Source organism: Crocodylus porosus, unplaced genomic scaffold, assembly GCF_001723895.1.
Source record: "Crocodylus porosus isolate Cpor-Errol unplaced genomic scaffold, CroPor_comp1, whole genome shotgun sequence".
NCBI lineage: Eukaryota > Metazoa > Chordata > Crocodylia > Crocodylidae > Crocodylus > Crocodylus porosus.
In genome coordinates this window covers 383096-397417 of record NW_017728927.1, presented here as the reverse complement: position 1 = coordinate 397417, position 14322 = coordinate 383096, and the positions used below count along the sequence as shown (strand labels likewise).

Genomic DNA, 14322 nt, shown 5'->3' with positions numbered 1-14322 from the left:
TGATGATAAATTTATTTTTATTGGATGTTTTTAAGGGCAGTGTCTGCTGAAATATATTGGTAGAACATGGTAAAATGATTCACACTATCAAAAAACATTATTAATTGGTGCTTTGATAAACAATAAACAAATAACAGACACTATAAAGATGAATAAATAAACAAGGGACTCCCTGAATTGAAAGGTTTTTTTAGTAACTCTAGTAGATTAGTCTCCTCTGCCTTTCTCTGTTGCCTTTAGGACAGCACCATTTCCTGGAATTCTACAAAAGAATAGTGCATATTTAATTAACAGCATCAATAAGAACAGGATGTCGAAAAACAAAAAATAATATTACTGCCTTACTGAGACTTGAAAAAGGAAGGAACATGAAGTAATCAAGTGAAAGAAAGAAACCTGAGTTTTTCTCAAGCCAGTGCAGATTAAATACATCCATGAAAACATCCATCCCTTTATTGTTTGTTATATATTATGGACCTCATGGTAGGAATACAGGGTTTTTTAAGCCCTTTTTACTGGTTTTAGGTTCACCAAACCAACCACATATACCCATTTTTCTGTAGTTTAAACCAATGCTTTTTTTTTCTACAAGGCCCATTGTGGGTTGTTTTTTGGTTGTTTGCTTATTAAAGGATTTGGGGGGCTTCTGGAGCACATAAGAGTGAGGCTGATCCAAATAAGTGTTCTCTGTATAGGATTTGTAATGTATTTAACATTATTAAAATGATCCTTTCCTTATTTCCGTTTTTTTTATCACTTTTTTTTTTTCATTTGTTCTTACCAAAGAAGGAAACAAACCGCATCTGTATTTGAGATTAACTTTTGAAGCCAGGACATTTAAGTGGTTTTAAAAAAACCCCAAACTAGTTCATCCATCTCACAGGGTTGAATTAGGCAAAATAATGTAGAAAAGGCAGAAGTGTTCAATACGTTTGTTCTTGTTGTGAAAAATAGTGTATTCATACCAAAGAATGGTGATTAAATATTTTCCCCTCCTACAACAACTAAGAATTATGTTGAACAGGAGCTACCAAACCTAGATATTTTTCAAATCCACAATTCCAGATAACTTTCATATAAAAGTTTTATAAGAGCTGGTGGAAAATTCTCTGATCAATTAATATTGATTTTCAGTTCTTGGAACACCAGGGAAGTTCCAGAGGACTGGGGGAAAGATAAAGGTAGGACCGTGTTTAAGTGGGATAAAGAAAAACGTGGGTCATGTAGGGCCTGTCATCCTGACAGTAGTTCTGGTCAAAATAACAGAATAGCTGATGTGGCACTTAAGGGTAATATTAATGCCAGTCAGCATGGTTCTATGGAAAATAGTCATGTCAAATTAACTTAAAACAATTGTTGATGAAATTACAAGCTTGGTTTGAAAAGTAAGAGTGTGGATGTAATATACTTAGACATGTATATAGCATTTGACTTGGGACTGCATGTCATCTTTATTATTAAACTAAGACAACCCAAAAATCAATATGGCACCCCTTTAACGCACTGAAAGCTGGTCTCGAAGTAATCAGAAACAGAGAATTCTAATCAAATATATGTTTTTGTTGCATTTTTCACACATCAGTTCTTGGCCTTATGCTATTTTAAAGTGTTATGTATGTACCGGAAAAATATGAACTAATTACTAATTAAGTTTGCAGATAAGAGCAATTGGAAGAGTTTTAAATAAAGAAGCATATCAGCGATATTCAGTAATCTGGGCCATTTCATAAACTGCGCGCAGCTATATGCATTTTCAGGGACTCTGAAAAAGCCATGTGGACTTGTAATGAGAACTCAGTTGAATTTGAGTTTCTAGTCATATGCTGTGGCAAAACAACTACTACAATCATTGGATGTTTAAATGAACAGATTGAGTAGGGTCAGGAAAGCTATGTTACCTCTGCATTTGGCACTAATGTGTCAGAACAGTCTGTCTAGTCCCGTTGCCCACTGTTCAAAAAGAATTGCAACGTTGGAGATGGTTCAGAGAACAGCCACAAGAAACATCGATGATTGGAAGATATGCCTGCCTGTGAAACACTATTTATTTAGGTTGTCAGACAGCTCATCTCCATGAGACATTTACTGCGGAGTTGCCTAATCAGCTCCACAGTAAAATATCACTAGCTACATGTGCTGTTAGTACATAGTAAATGTAGTAACTCCACCATGGGCTAGTACTGCCAGACGCAAGTACTGTGCTACGGTGGAGTTACTTTCTCCGCTGTAGTGCATGTGTAGATGCAGATGGGGCTGGCTAGGGCATGAGGGTGCTTTAGTGCAGGGGCTACCTGCTGGCTAGCCCCACACTGGAGCACCCTTATGCCCCAGCCAGCCCCTCCACAACACATTAAGGTGGGTCAGAGCAGCCCCTAGCTGGCAGGCTGACCCCTGGGGCCCCTTGCCATCCAGGGCTGGTCTGCACCCAGCTCAACATGCAGTGGTCCTGGGTTCAGCTGCAAACATGGCACCGGGGAGCAATAAACTGTAGTGCAAACTGTGCCAGAGTTTATTCAGTTGAATTAATAGCATGTGTAGACACACAGGAACAATTTACCAAGTATCATGATAGCTTTTGCATTACTGAAAACGTGTAGGCGAAGACTGGATTTTTTAAAAAACATGCTTTAGTTCAAACTACTAAAGTTGAATCAGGAAGTAATAGAAAGAAGTCCTATATAGTTTGTGGTCTATGGAGGGAGAACCTGATGATCACAATGGCCCATGTTGATCTTAAAAATCTGTCAATTTGTGAATGTATATTTAAATGTAGTTCATTTACTGCATTTCAGAGTCAATGGTTCCCCACTCTTGGCCCTCAGGCAAAAGATCTAACATTGTTTATGGCCATGGGAAATGTTGCTTTCTACCCATACATGTTTCTTCAGGTAGTCAGGGAGAATGCCATACATTACCTTCGAACTGTGGGGATAGTTTAAAATCTCAGCAGATTACTTATGTTGTGGAATTTCCATCACTGGAAGTGTATAACTGCAGATTAATTAAGAATTTGCCTGGGATGGCTTAAACAAATTGCTCTGCTTTATGGGGGGTGGGGCTGTGTTAGACTTGATAATGTGTTGACATCTCTTTCAGATCTATTTTTCTGTTGTGTCATTCTAAATACCTTCAGTCCCAATTTTGCCATCCCCATCGTGATCTGCAGCTGCCAGAAAAGTCTTGGTTTCTGAGGCAGTTAACACTCTGGCTCCAGACTCAAACCTCTGGAGGAAATACCTAGAGAAAAAAACCCTTGGTTGTCATTTCTGGACAATATTGTTCTTTTATGGTTGTCACATGATCAAGCTGAACATTTTATTTAAACACATCGTTTGTCCCATGCACCCAAGTGGACCCCAAAAAGAAGCTACTTTTTTCTTGGTAGATACTTCCAGCTCTGAGATCTTTAATTGTGCACTCTACCAAAGCACAACCCCAGATAGTGTTGTTTATGTGTACCTATTATTGGCTTTAAGCATGGGGTTTTATTCCTTACTCTTTTCTCTTTAAAGATCAACCTCTACAGGACATTCAAAATCAATTTAAAGGTTTGCCATAAATGCACTTAAGCTGCACTCCAAGAGGAACGTGGAGAACCTGGAGAGGGTCCAGAGGAGGCCGCTCATATGTTTGGGGGCCTCCGTGGCCAGCCCTATGAGGAGAGGCTGAGGGACCTGAATCTCTTCAGTCTCTGCAAGAGGAGACTGAGGGGGGGTCTTGTGGCTGCCTACAACTTTATCAGGGGCCGCCAGCAGGGACTCGGGGAAAGTCTGTTCCCCAGGGCCCCCCTTGGAGTCACCAGGAACAATGGCCACAAGCTGAGGGAGGATAGGTTTAGGTTACATATTAGGAAGAACTACTTCACGGTAAGGGTGGCCAGAGCCTGGAATAGGCTTCCCAGAGAAGTGGTGCTCTCACCTTCCCTGGAAATCTTCAAGGGGAGACTGGACAGGCACCTGGCTGAGGCCTTATGACCCTGCCATCGCCAGTGCTCCTTCCTGCCCATGGCAGGGGGTCGGACTCGATGATCTGTCTAGGTCCCATCTGACTCATTGATTCTATGATTCTATGACCTGCTCTTAGATAGTTTTGGAAACAAAGAAATGTTGACCCATTTAACAGCCTTACTAATCAAGATGATGGAGAAAACTCTTACTTGAGCTCATCTTCCTCAATAAAGCCGCTTTGATCATTATCTAGGACCCGGAAGATTTCCTTGAGCTGGCTGCTACTCTTTTTGGACATCCCACTTATCTGAAAGAATTTTTTGTGACTGAAGGAATCTGGAGCTAAAAATAAAAGTAATAAAGACAAGGATCAGTTCATTTCTTATTCCTGAACAGATTACTTTACTATTTTTATTGCATCTTTATTGGTTTCAGTGTAAACAGTAGTGAAGAAAAGTCTGCTCATACAAAAAGATCTAGGCATCATGATAGCTTAATTGATCTCACAGTACAAAAATTAACTTCTTAAAAAATTCACACATGGATAAGATACAAACTCAGCTCTCCCGAAGTATTACACAGTCATAAACACATTCATTCAGCCAAACAGAAAACAGGAAATATCCTTTCTCTACTACACTATCTCTTGGTGCATACCTTCAATATTTTTGAAGAGTTAAGTCCTCTGCCTATTGTACCAAAGGTTAGATATATGTTAATCTGTGATTTTTTTTACCTTGGCAGTCCCGCAGGGCAGCAGCAATATCAGAAGGGCTTAGAAAGTCAGTCATACTCATGTTGAACCTGTTCAAAAAGAATGCATTTCAGGCTGGTGAAATGCAAGTACATGCAGAAGTAAATACATCCCCTAGCAAAACAGGACTATTTGCATTAAACAATGTAACAAGTCATTTTAAGGGAGGTCACTCTAATTAGTAAGTAGAAAATAGAGATTTCCACAGAAGTGAAAGCCCTTGTATATTCTTTTAAAAAAAATACCAATGCAAACAGACAACATATCCTTCTTAAATTAGTGTGCTCAGATACTTAATGTCAGTGATGCTTTTTTAACCTATTACCTGCTTTGAGCATGTCAGATCATTTTGGGATTCTCTTGACAGGTAAAGTAAACTAATCATCAGTCTGTTGAAAAGTCTGGCATTTAGCAGTGTAGGATAATTGGGCATGCAGAGAAGAAAAATCCCCCCCAGTATCAAGTCTGAAGAATGAAAAGAAAACTGATAACTAATCTATGTAAACTCGGTCTGTGTGTGACAGAGAGTAAACTAAACTTCACAGACCAGCATCTACCATACTTACGGTTGGATCAACTCTGCAGAGGAGATTCTGCTGTCTGATCTCTGGCTGGCTGCTCACCTTTTTGGTTTTCTCAAGTAGGTGAAGGAAAGGTAGCTGACAAGATACCAGGCAATACAGAAGTACCGGCTGTGGTTTGCCAGCCTGCTTTATAAAGGATTCAAAAGGTGACAATCACCACTACTCAGGTTACTGTTTCATGGATCAAATGCTTGATTTGAGACCTAGCTCACATTTCTTGCCTAACTAATTAACCTTTTCTGTCTATTTATATCCCAAGAGAGTATAGACAAGAACAGCAATATTTTAATAAATTCACACGTATGTAATTAAGTGTTCAATTCTGCCAACAAGACATAGCTCGATAAACTCCAAGGATGCCAGAGGGTTTCCCAAGAGCTTTAGAACTGTCCACAGGAAATAACCCCAGCAGTGAAACCCCTGAGAAGAAAAGCCACTTTGGTTCTCCTGAGTCTATTGAGCCTTCAGGGTTGTCAGGGCAGTTTGAGTTGAAAGATCTGAAGTGACAATGTGTCAGTCAGACAAAGAAAACTTGTCATTAAACAAGGAATGCAAGATATTGTTTGCAGGGATCCTTCTACAGCAAGCTTGATTTTCCAGACCATTTCCTAAATTACAAAGCTATCCCTGGAAAGAGACAGAAAAGAAATCAAAGTCAACAACAACAGTAAAAAGTAGCAACTAGAGTAAATCTAACCAGGTTAGCTACACTTCAAGATAATAGATCATTCAGATAGTCTATCTTGAGTAATCTAGATTTAAGTCATTTTAAATAAATGAAATTAATGGTATACTTATTTTACATAGAGCAGATAAGATCTCGTTTAGTATAGAGACAAACATATACATATTATACCAGAAAATATGTTTTTAAATGTGATATTAAAATTGCAGTCACACATCATCAGTGTTTTGCGTGTATATGAATGTTCAAGAACATTAGTATTTAAAAGAAAGCTCTCAAACCAAAAACCAGGATCTGTGCAGTTCAGACTGTAACATTCAATTTATGTGAGTAAGGACTATTGATGCACTAAGGGTTTCAGGACAAAAACAGAACTATTTCCTGATGTGTGTCCATGGCAGTGGTACTGGATAGTATCTGTATACTGTAAAAATATAAGTAATAGTAGATCAAGGTAATCACTTATGTACTAGAGATGAGTTGTAATAAATCTGGGCCTGGTTCCTCTTTTCACACTGGAGTAACTGTGGATTTACCCTATTAATCTACAAGGTAAGAGGATATCAAACCCACAAGTTTCTGTGTAGGCGAATTTGGAATAATTAAATATAAAGCATTACCAATGAAAAAGTAGTTCTCATTTCATAGTTTATTTCCCTTTATAGCCATACATTCTGTATGATAAAGGCAACTGTATTCACTAATTAGATATTTTATTTTAACTGCCTCTTTTACATAGGTGATAAAAAGATCAATCTTTTTTAATAGAGATGGCTGGTATAAATTGAGTAACTTCTTTCCCCACAAGCTAAATAGATGGCTCAAAATATCTAATAAAATATTATTGGATAGGGATCAATTACACTATTTGTTCAAGAAAGGTCACTTCTAAGGTGGTATAACTCCACTGACTTCAAAAGAGAATACCTCAGCTGATACTGATTCAACAGGATTTGTGCTTTTGTTGCTAAATGACAAGCAACCATACTGTGGGCTGAACCTTGCCAAAATATTTCTTAGTATGATAATCTAATTGAATTAAGTAGTATAATAAATTATTAAAAAAAATAAAAGTGAGGTAACACCCGCTGTAAATTGACTGTAACAAGTAAGGATGGGATTCTTTAATGCTTGAAATTCAACACCAAGACCAAAAGTGATTCTAATCCAAGCTGAAAGATGGGTTACAAAAGCTTAAAAGAGCTGAATTTCAGAATGAAGTTGATGTCACTGTATAAGGATACAGGTGAAAATCTAGAGTTACTGGTATTTATTTATTTATTAATGATACTCTTCATCCAAAGTACAGCTTTCCTTCTGCTATAGTTACAATGAAATCATCAGGGATGAGTGTATCACATAAAGGGATATTTTAATTAAATAAACTACTTCACAATACTTAACTACGTTGCTTTTCATACTACAAAGCATTTTTGTCAACCCATTTGCTTATACTTTAGTATTGTTGTATGTTTATAAACACAGCTAAAACGGAAGGAAATAACCCATTAAATATGCAGCCAATTTAATAGTAAAGAATGTGCACATGATTCTTAAAAAAAGTAATAATATCTGTAACCATGTAACATTGTAATAAGTAGCAATCTAACCAATGTGGCTTCAGACCTGTGTATCCTGTTGTCTTCAGAACTGCTGGGCTGACATGCAGCTTAATTCCATAAAGCAATTAATGAACTATGAGCTATTTCTTTTTTCATTGCTAAGGATATCTCAAAGTATCATTAGGTTGGGGGTTTTTTTAAGAGTTACATACTTACATACTGTATCCTCCACAAGTTTTACTGTCTGTGCCTATTTAAGCATGGTGCTTTTGAAGAAAAATAGCAAAGATGCTTTTTTGGTTTGAGCCTTTCAGAATGAAATTGAAAGGTGCAATTCAGACAAGTATGGGACATTTCCTATTGTGCAGTTTTTGCCAGGAGTCTTCTAGGTTTAACCATGAAATAAATCTCTTTTCTGTTTAGTCTAATACTGAGTATTCAAGAATAGCTAACTAAAATATTTATAGGCTTATTTCCTAATTAAATACCATTTACTTCTAATAAACCAGACAAGAACTGGCATCACTGTAAAACATTGATATTTGTTAAGCTGCTCCTGTGCTCTTTGGTTTTTGTTTACTATAATTTAAGAGTTAATTAGCAGTGACAGTGAGTTGAGGATACTAGCTCAAGCAGGTACAACAAGAAGTTTCAACAGTAGTCTCAGGTGAGACTAGAGAAGAAGTGTTAACCTGAGACCTACCACAACTGTAAAGGGATGCTCTCACAGCAGTTCTAAAAACTATGCAACTCCATCTTTCCACTCTGTTAATGTCAGAGCTGGAGATGTTGTATCATCACCCTCAACGTTCTCCCTTTCTCACCAGTGTGGAGGTGACTAGAGTGGGACCTCAACAGCCCTTGGTTCCTTGTCCTCATTTACACTGCTCTGACAGCATAAAGGCATCTGAAAGTGAATATGACTATAATTTACAGTATAAAGAGGCCTAAGTGTAAATGATAACTAAGATCTATCATCAGCTGACTGCATGATATGTCACTGCAAGCTTTCTCCTAGGCATCCACTTCCATTGTAAAAAAAAAAAAAAAAGTACCAAATTTCATCCAGGTTGTGTCCAAAAATCCTTTAAATAATCTGGGGTTTGGTCTTTCAACATAACAGGGGAAGGAAATATAACAGATGGTTTGGAGCACATTATTTTATATTTGATTTTTCTGCCCTGTTCCTCATGATGCTTCACTTAAGAATCAAGAGTCAAATTACAGTGCCAGAAAAGTCAATGGCAAAAATTCCAGTGACCACTAGGGGTTGAGGACTTCACCCATCTGAACAATTGGATAAGATTTTGGAGGATACAACAGAAATTGAATTAAGTCTGTAGAACTGCAATTTCCAAAATTTAAGATTTCACTCTGGCAATTCTGCTTTAGGGAAAGTATGTTAGGTACCTTCCCATTCCTGGTAAATCATTTATTTTTCATACTGAAAATAACGAGTAAATACTGTAATGAACTGTATGAGAATTAATTCCTAAAGACTTAGCTATCCAGAGTGCTTTTGCACTAAAATAAGCTCAGGTGGTATAAAAATAAGTAGTTAAAAAACCTGAAGGAATAAAAGGTGCCATCTCTGAGTCTCTGCTAACATTTGATATGCTATATGATTATCATTAAACACATTGTCTAGTGTCACCAGGACTCAGTAACACTATCTTATGACCCTGACGCTTCACATAATCGCCTAAGATGTTTCTGGTTGCTGTCAGCAGCATAATCAGGTAGAGTGATCTTTACATCCCTGAATTATTCAGGTTTTTCTCCCTGTATTTTAACAATAATGTTGCCCTTAGGTTTAGGTGCTGTTTAAGAACATGGATGCTGCCTTCTTCAATATGTAAAAGTTGCTTCTTACAGGTGATTTAGTATCCTTCACTAAATAGTTGCATCTCGCAATGACCATCAGTGCAGAGAACAGCAGTCTAATAATGCAAATGCTTCTGAGGTGGTTCTAGACATTTCCTTATCTAGAAACCCATCCTATTCCCATTTCAATCAATAGCAAAAACCCACTGGCTTCAAAGAGAACAGATCAGACCTCAAATGAGTATAATTTCACTCAAAAAGTGCTTGCTTAACAGAGGTGGTCATCTAGATAAAGGGTAAATGGACTGAAGTCCCATAGCAGAGCAAGTTAAGAAACATTTAAGTTGGGGATGGGTATAAGGGTGATTTAAAGTTCTTTGCTGAATCGGGGTCTGTGGTCCTTATCCTGAAAGATCCTGACATATGTGGACACATGCAGAGCCCTCTTAACTCGAGTAGGTTTCCATCTGAACTGAGGAGTCTGCTTATGCAGAGTTCCTTGCAAAAAGAGTTAACTGGGGGAGGTCTCTTAAGGCAGAAGGTAAGATCTAATATAGATTTCAGAGTAATTATCAGGTTTCAGAATTAAAAGAAAAACAGATCATCTTTGGGTATGGACATGGGAAAACAATTTTCTGATACTGCAAGATTAGAAGGGACTTGGCATTGTCATGTGAAAGCTATTCCACTGTAACTGCTTATGTGCTCTCTTACTCTGTGCAAGGTGGAAGCTAAATTGCATCAATTTTACTCTTCTTTTGACATGCCTATACTATACTTAGGATTGCCTTCAAGCCTCTTCATGCTAACCATTGACACTGATTTTGAGCAATCTTCCAGCCCTCCCCTGAATGTTCTGTGGAGCCTCAGGGCCTAAGATTGAGTTGCCCTGTAGTCTTCCCATCCTCCGGTTTGTTCACATCTTACCTTGGTATTGCAAGCTGCAAGTACAAAGAATCCCTTAGTAGCAATACCACAACTTCCTCATCCTCATTTTACACCCCACTTCCTGTCTCAGTTGCCCCTAATTAGAGACAAACACAGGAGGGGATATAAGTACCATACATTAATTTTTAGAAGGACTTTGCCCTGTGACCATGGAGCACAATGTACAGTGCCTGCAAGGTAACTTGTTGATGTCAGCTCAGGCTAGTTGACAGTGACCTTCAGGTTGATCTTAAATAGTAATGTAAACTGCTATTTAATTGAGAGCTAAACTTAGCTTTCATGTACCCTAGGGCAAGAGCAGGCACATAGGCAGTTACCATGGAGCAGCTGTTGTATGGTGAAGGCCGTTCCCTTTTGTTGCATGACACATTGTTCATATGTCCATACTTGTAAAAACTAATAAAATAAGTTCTCTGCTAAGTACAAAGAAAGAAAATAAAAGATCTGAAAAAATCGCTAGTTGCAGGCTCTTCTTAACATGCTGGAATGATCCCTGGAGCTGATACCAGACCTGTCTTGTCATGAATTTTTTACAGTCCTTAATGGAATGGTAAGTGGTGAAACTGTCTCAGATTTGTATGTAGCAAACCCAATAATCTATGTGGAAATAAATGCAAATAATTAAGCACTTAGAACAGTCTTCCCAGGATTGAGAGCTCTGGGTTCTTGGTTACAAGGTCTATTCCTAATTAGTTGTGTGGTCTTTAACAGGTGACTGGATGTCTCTGGGTACTTCTTCACGAGACACTTTGAGCACATTAGACTAAAACAGTGGGGAAAACCCATGCTAATGCACTAATGTGCAGTAGATTTAGTCTAAAGTGCATTAACATGGCTAAAAAAGCATTCATTTGCACTAATGCGCAGTAGTGCCAATTATGGTGCATTTAGTTAATACCTCGTACTAACAGGTACTAAATGCACTGTAATTATGGCACATTAATGAACATGTAAATGCACCCTCCGTGTCTATTTTCTCTACTTCTGAGTTGCTGATGATAATGCAGGATAAAAGGACATGAGATTAATTGTGCATCAGAGTTCTTATGTGACCCTCGTCACCCTACTATCTGAATGCCTTGTTCATATAAAAACCGCTATGTGGGTAATCTCTTTCTTCTTCCCTGATGAAAAGAGACAGGCTTGATGGAATTCCTTCTGGCTTCATAGGGGCCAAAGTTGCAGAAGAGAGACTGACTCTCTCTTACTTTCATTTCTGATACCCAGCAACTGCATGGCCTATAGTAGTCTATAGTTCACTGATTTTTCAGCCAGGGTTCTGCAAGATCCTTTTAGGCATCCCACACAATATTAACACTGTTAGGTGTGGAAACACTTTTGCGTGATTCACAAGATAAACCCAGAGATTTCAAATCCATAGTGTCAAAAAGGACCTACTGACCTACTGTGGTCTTTCTGAACTCTTTGCCAACAGAAGCATTGCTCTATTGGTTTTTCGTAGTCAAAAATGAGTGAAAGCTGAAAGTTTGCATTGTCTGAGGGATGCTTTCATAGTTTCATAATTGTTAGGTGCTGGAAGGGACCTTACAGGTCATCAGGACCAGCCACCCTGCACTTGGGCAGGAAAGACTGCTGGGATCAGATGACCCCAGCAAATGTACATCAAGACGCTTTTTGAAAATCACTAGGGTGGATGACTGTGCCACCTCTGCAGGCAGCCTGTTCCAAACCCTCAGCAATCAACTTGTAAAGAAGTTTTTCCTTATGTCTAGCTGAATCTTTAACCAGTTTGTGCCCATTATTTCTTGTCCTCTCCTGGGGGGCCTTGGTGAATAGATGCTCCCTCAAGCCCTGATGTACGCACCTGATATAGGCTGCCACCAAGTTCCCTCTGAGTCTTCTCTTCTCTAGGTTGAACAGACCCAAGTTTTTCAGCCTCTCCTCCTATGACCTGGTCTCTAGGCCTCTGATCATGCACATGACCCTCCTTTGGACTCTCTCAAGTTTCTCCACATCCTTCTTGAAGCGTGGTGCCCAGAACTGGATGCAGTACTCAAGTTGCAGTCTCACCAAAGGTGAGTGGAGCAGGAGGACGCCATCCTTTGCCTTGCTCTAGATGCCTTGGTAGATACATGCTTGTGTTTGAATAGCTCTGGACAGCACTAAAATGGCATTTCATTGGCTACAGCATTGCACTGGTGACTCATGTTCATTTTGTTGTCAATCATGACATCCAGGTCTCGTTCAGTTGTGGTGCTGGCAAGCTTAGCATTACTGAGCCTGGAAGTGTATTGTGGATTATTTTTCCCCAGATGGAGCACTTTACATTTTTATGTATTAAACATTATCAGGTTCAGGTCTGCCTACCTCACGAGCCTGTCCAGGTTGGCCTGTATTGCCAGCCTGTCTTCAAGCATGAGCATGCTTCTGCATAGTTTGGTGTCATCAGTGAACTTTGCTAGTTTGCTTATAATACAGGAATCCAAATGGTTGATGAAAATGTTGAAGAGCACTGGTCCAAGTACTGAACCCTGAGGGATGCCACTGGTCATCTTCTGCCATGGTGACTCAGTTCCGTCAGTCAGTACCCCTTGGGTCCTACCTTGGAGCCAGTTACTTCGCCACCGGACCGTAAAGTAGTCGAAGCCACGTTTTCCCAATTTAATCATGAGGATTTTGTGAGAGACCAGGTCAAAGGCTTTTTTGAAGTCTGATATATGACATCAACCTCATTTCCCCTATCCAGGTGGCGAGTTACCTTTGACTGTAATGAGTTTGAGAACCACTGCTATAGTTGCTCTGCCCACTGCAGTCTGGGCTGAAACAGTCAATGTAGAAAGAATTTTTAGGAAGTTTATTTCAAAATTCTAGCTTGAGTTTTGCTTGAAAACTCTAGCATGCTGAGCCTAGGCAGCTACTGGTTTTCAAGATCTTATATAATTTGTCTAAATTAGAGTGAAATTTTTGACAAATGACAAAAGGCAAAACCCTGACCCAAAGGCTAACCTCCTGCCAAATTTCAAATCCCTGCTCCATATACTTTTGGTATATGTGAAAAACAACGAGCTTTTTTTTTAACCTCATTTCTGTAAATGACTGAACACTTTTGATTTATTTCCCCAAAGAAATCCAGTTTGGGGCACACCTGCCCTGAATATTTTATCCCAAGTGGTTAAAACTTGGAAACATTATAAAAAACTGAACACAAAGCTTTATAATAGGAAGTGTCAGGTAACCTTAATAATAGATAATCCTAACAGCCCTGCCTAGTTTGTACATGGGTCTGTGAAAAGGACAGCATTATTTACCTCTTTGATTGCCTGGAATGAAGGATATGGCTTCCAGGGTTGTTCCTGTGTATCATGTGACTGTTAATAAAAGTTAAGCACTTTGGAAGACAAATTAGTATAAGTGGTGTTGTGGAACACATAGGTGTTAATATAAAGAAATTATCAGTACTGTACATATTATCTCAGTTGCAAAACAGATATTCCACACCAGTCTTCAGAGAATTCTTGCTTATGTAGTTAATGTGTGTAGTGGTAGTATGGGACTTGGGTGATACACAGGTCTTCTGTCTGGGGTGATTTTCACTCAGCAAAGGTAGGTCATAAGAAGAGATAAGGAGGATACAGGAGTGATTCTTACTCAGTTTATTTCAGGTAGGAAAAACAATGCTTTATCTTCCTTTAAATGAAACAATAGTGCCATCAGGTGGGCATGCAGGTAGGTTATTCCTCAAAGAACCTATATTCCTCAAACCCCACAGTGTTTGTTTCAATGTCATTGCTATAGCAGAAGCACAATGGATTCAGCTGATTTTATGTTAAAGGAAATGAGTAACTTGTGCAGAGCCAGATCCTACCATTTCTGTACATGAGACATCGCTATAAGCTAAGAGTCTTGACAGATTTATCATATTTTGCTAGCATTTTCTTATTGAGCATGTTAACAGAAAAATATAGTCACATAAATAAAAATAGCCTCAAAACACCTTGATCATGAAGCCCCCTTTCCCTGCAATACGTACAATTCCACCACTGTTAGTTACTGCACC

General features: G+C 38.8%; 1 protein-coding gene across 5 annotated transcripts; it reads right to left on the bottom strand.

The window, feature by feature from the left end:
- On the bottom strand, positions 1–10422 carry LOC109314553 (parvalbumin, thymic CPV3). Of its 5 annotated transcripts, XM_019541762.1 has the most exons (7): positions 10284–10422; positions 7056–7200; positions 5268–5912; positions 4684–4751; positions 4157–4289; positions 3128–3237; positions 1–262 (listed from the first exon to the last, which is right to left on the bottom strand). In XM_019541762.1, the coding sequence occupies exons 4-7, from the start codon at positions 4742–4744 to the stop codon at positions 237–239; spliced, it is 330 nt and encodes a 109-aa protein (XP_019397307.1). In that variant the 5' UTR covers positions 4745–4751; positions 5268–5912; positions 7056–7200; positions 10284–10422; the 3' UTR covers positions 1–236. The 5 variants fall into 5 exon arrangements, with proteins under 5 accessions (XP_019397307.1, XP_019397308.1, XP_019397305.1 ...); XM_019541763.1 differs by lacking the exon at positions 5268–5912; XM_019541760.1 differs by having other exon boundaries at positions 4684–5912; positions 10284–10421.
- Between the last annotated feature and the right edge of the window lie 3900 nt (positions 10423–14322).

What these genes read in the sequence shown, in the direction of transcription:
- LOC109314553 (XM_019541762.1), bottom strand. Translation starts at nt 4,744, where the DNA reads ATGAGTATGACTGACTTTCTAAGCCCTTCTGATATTGCTGCTGCCCTG. An exon ending in ATTGAGGAAGATGAGCTCAA is followed by an intron (nt 3,238 to 4,156) that starts GTAAGAGTTTTC and finishes TTTTTTCTCTAG; the next exon opens with GTATTTCCTCCAGAGGTTTG. An exon ending in TGGCAAAATTGGGACTGAAG is followed by an intron (nt 263 to 3,127) that starts GTATTTAGAATG and finishes ATTCTTTTGTAG; the next exon opens with AATTCCAGGAAATGGTGCTG.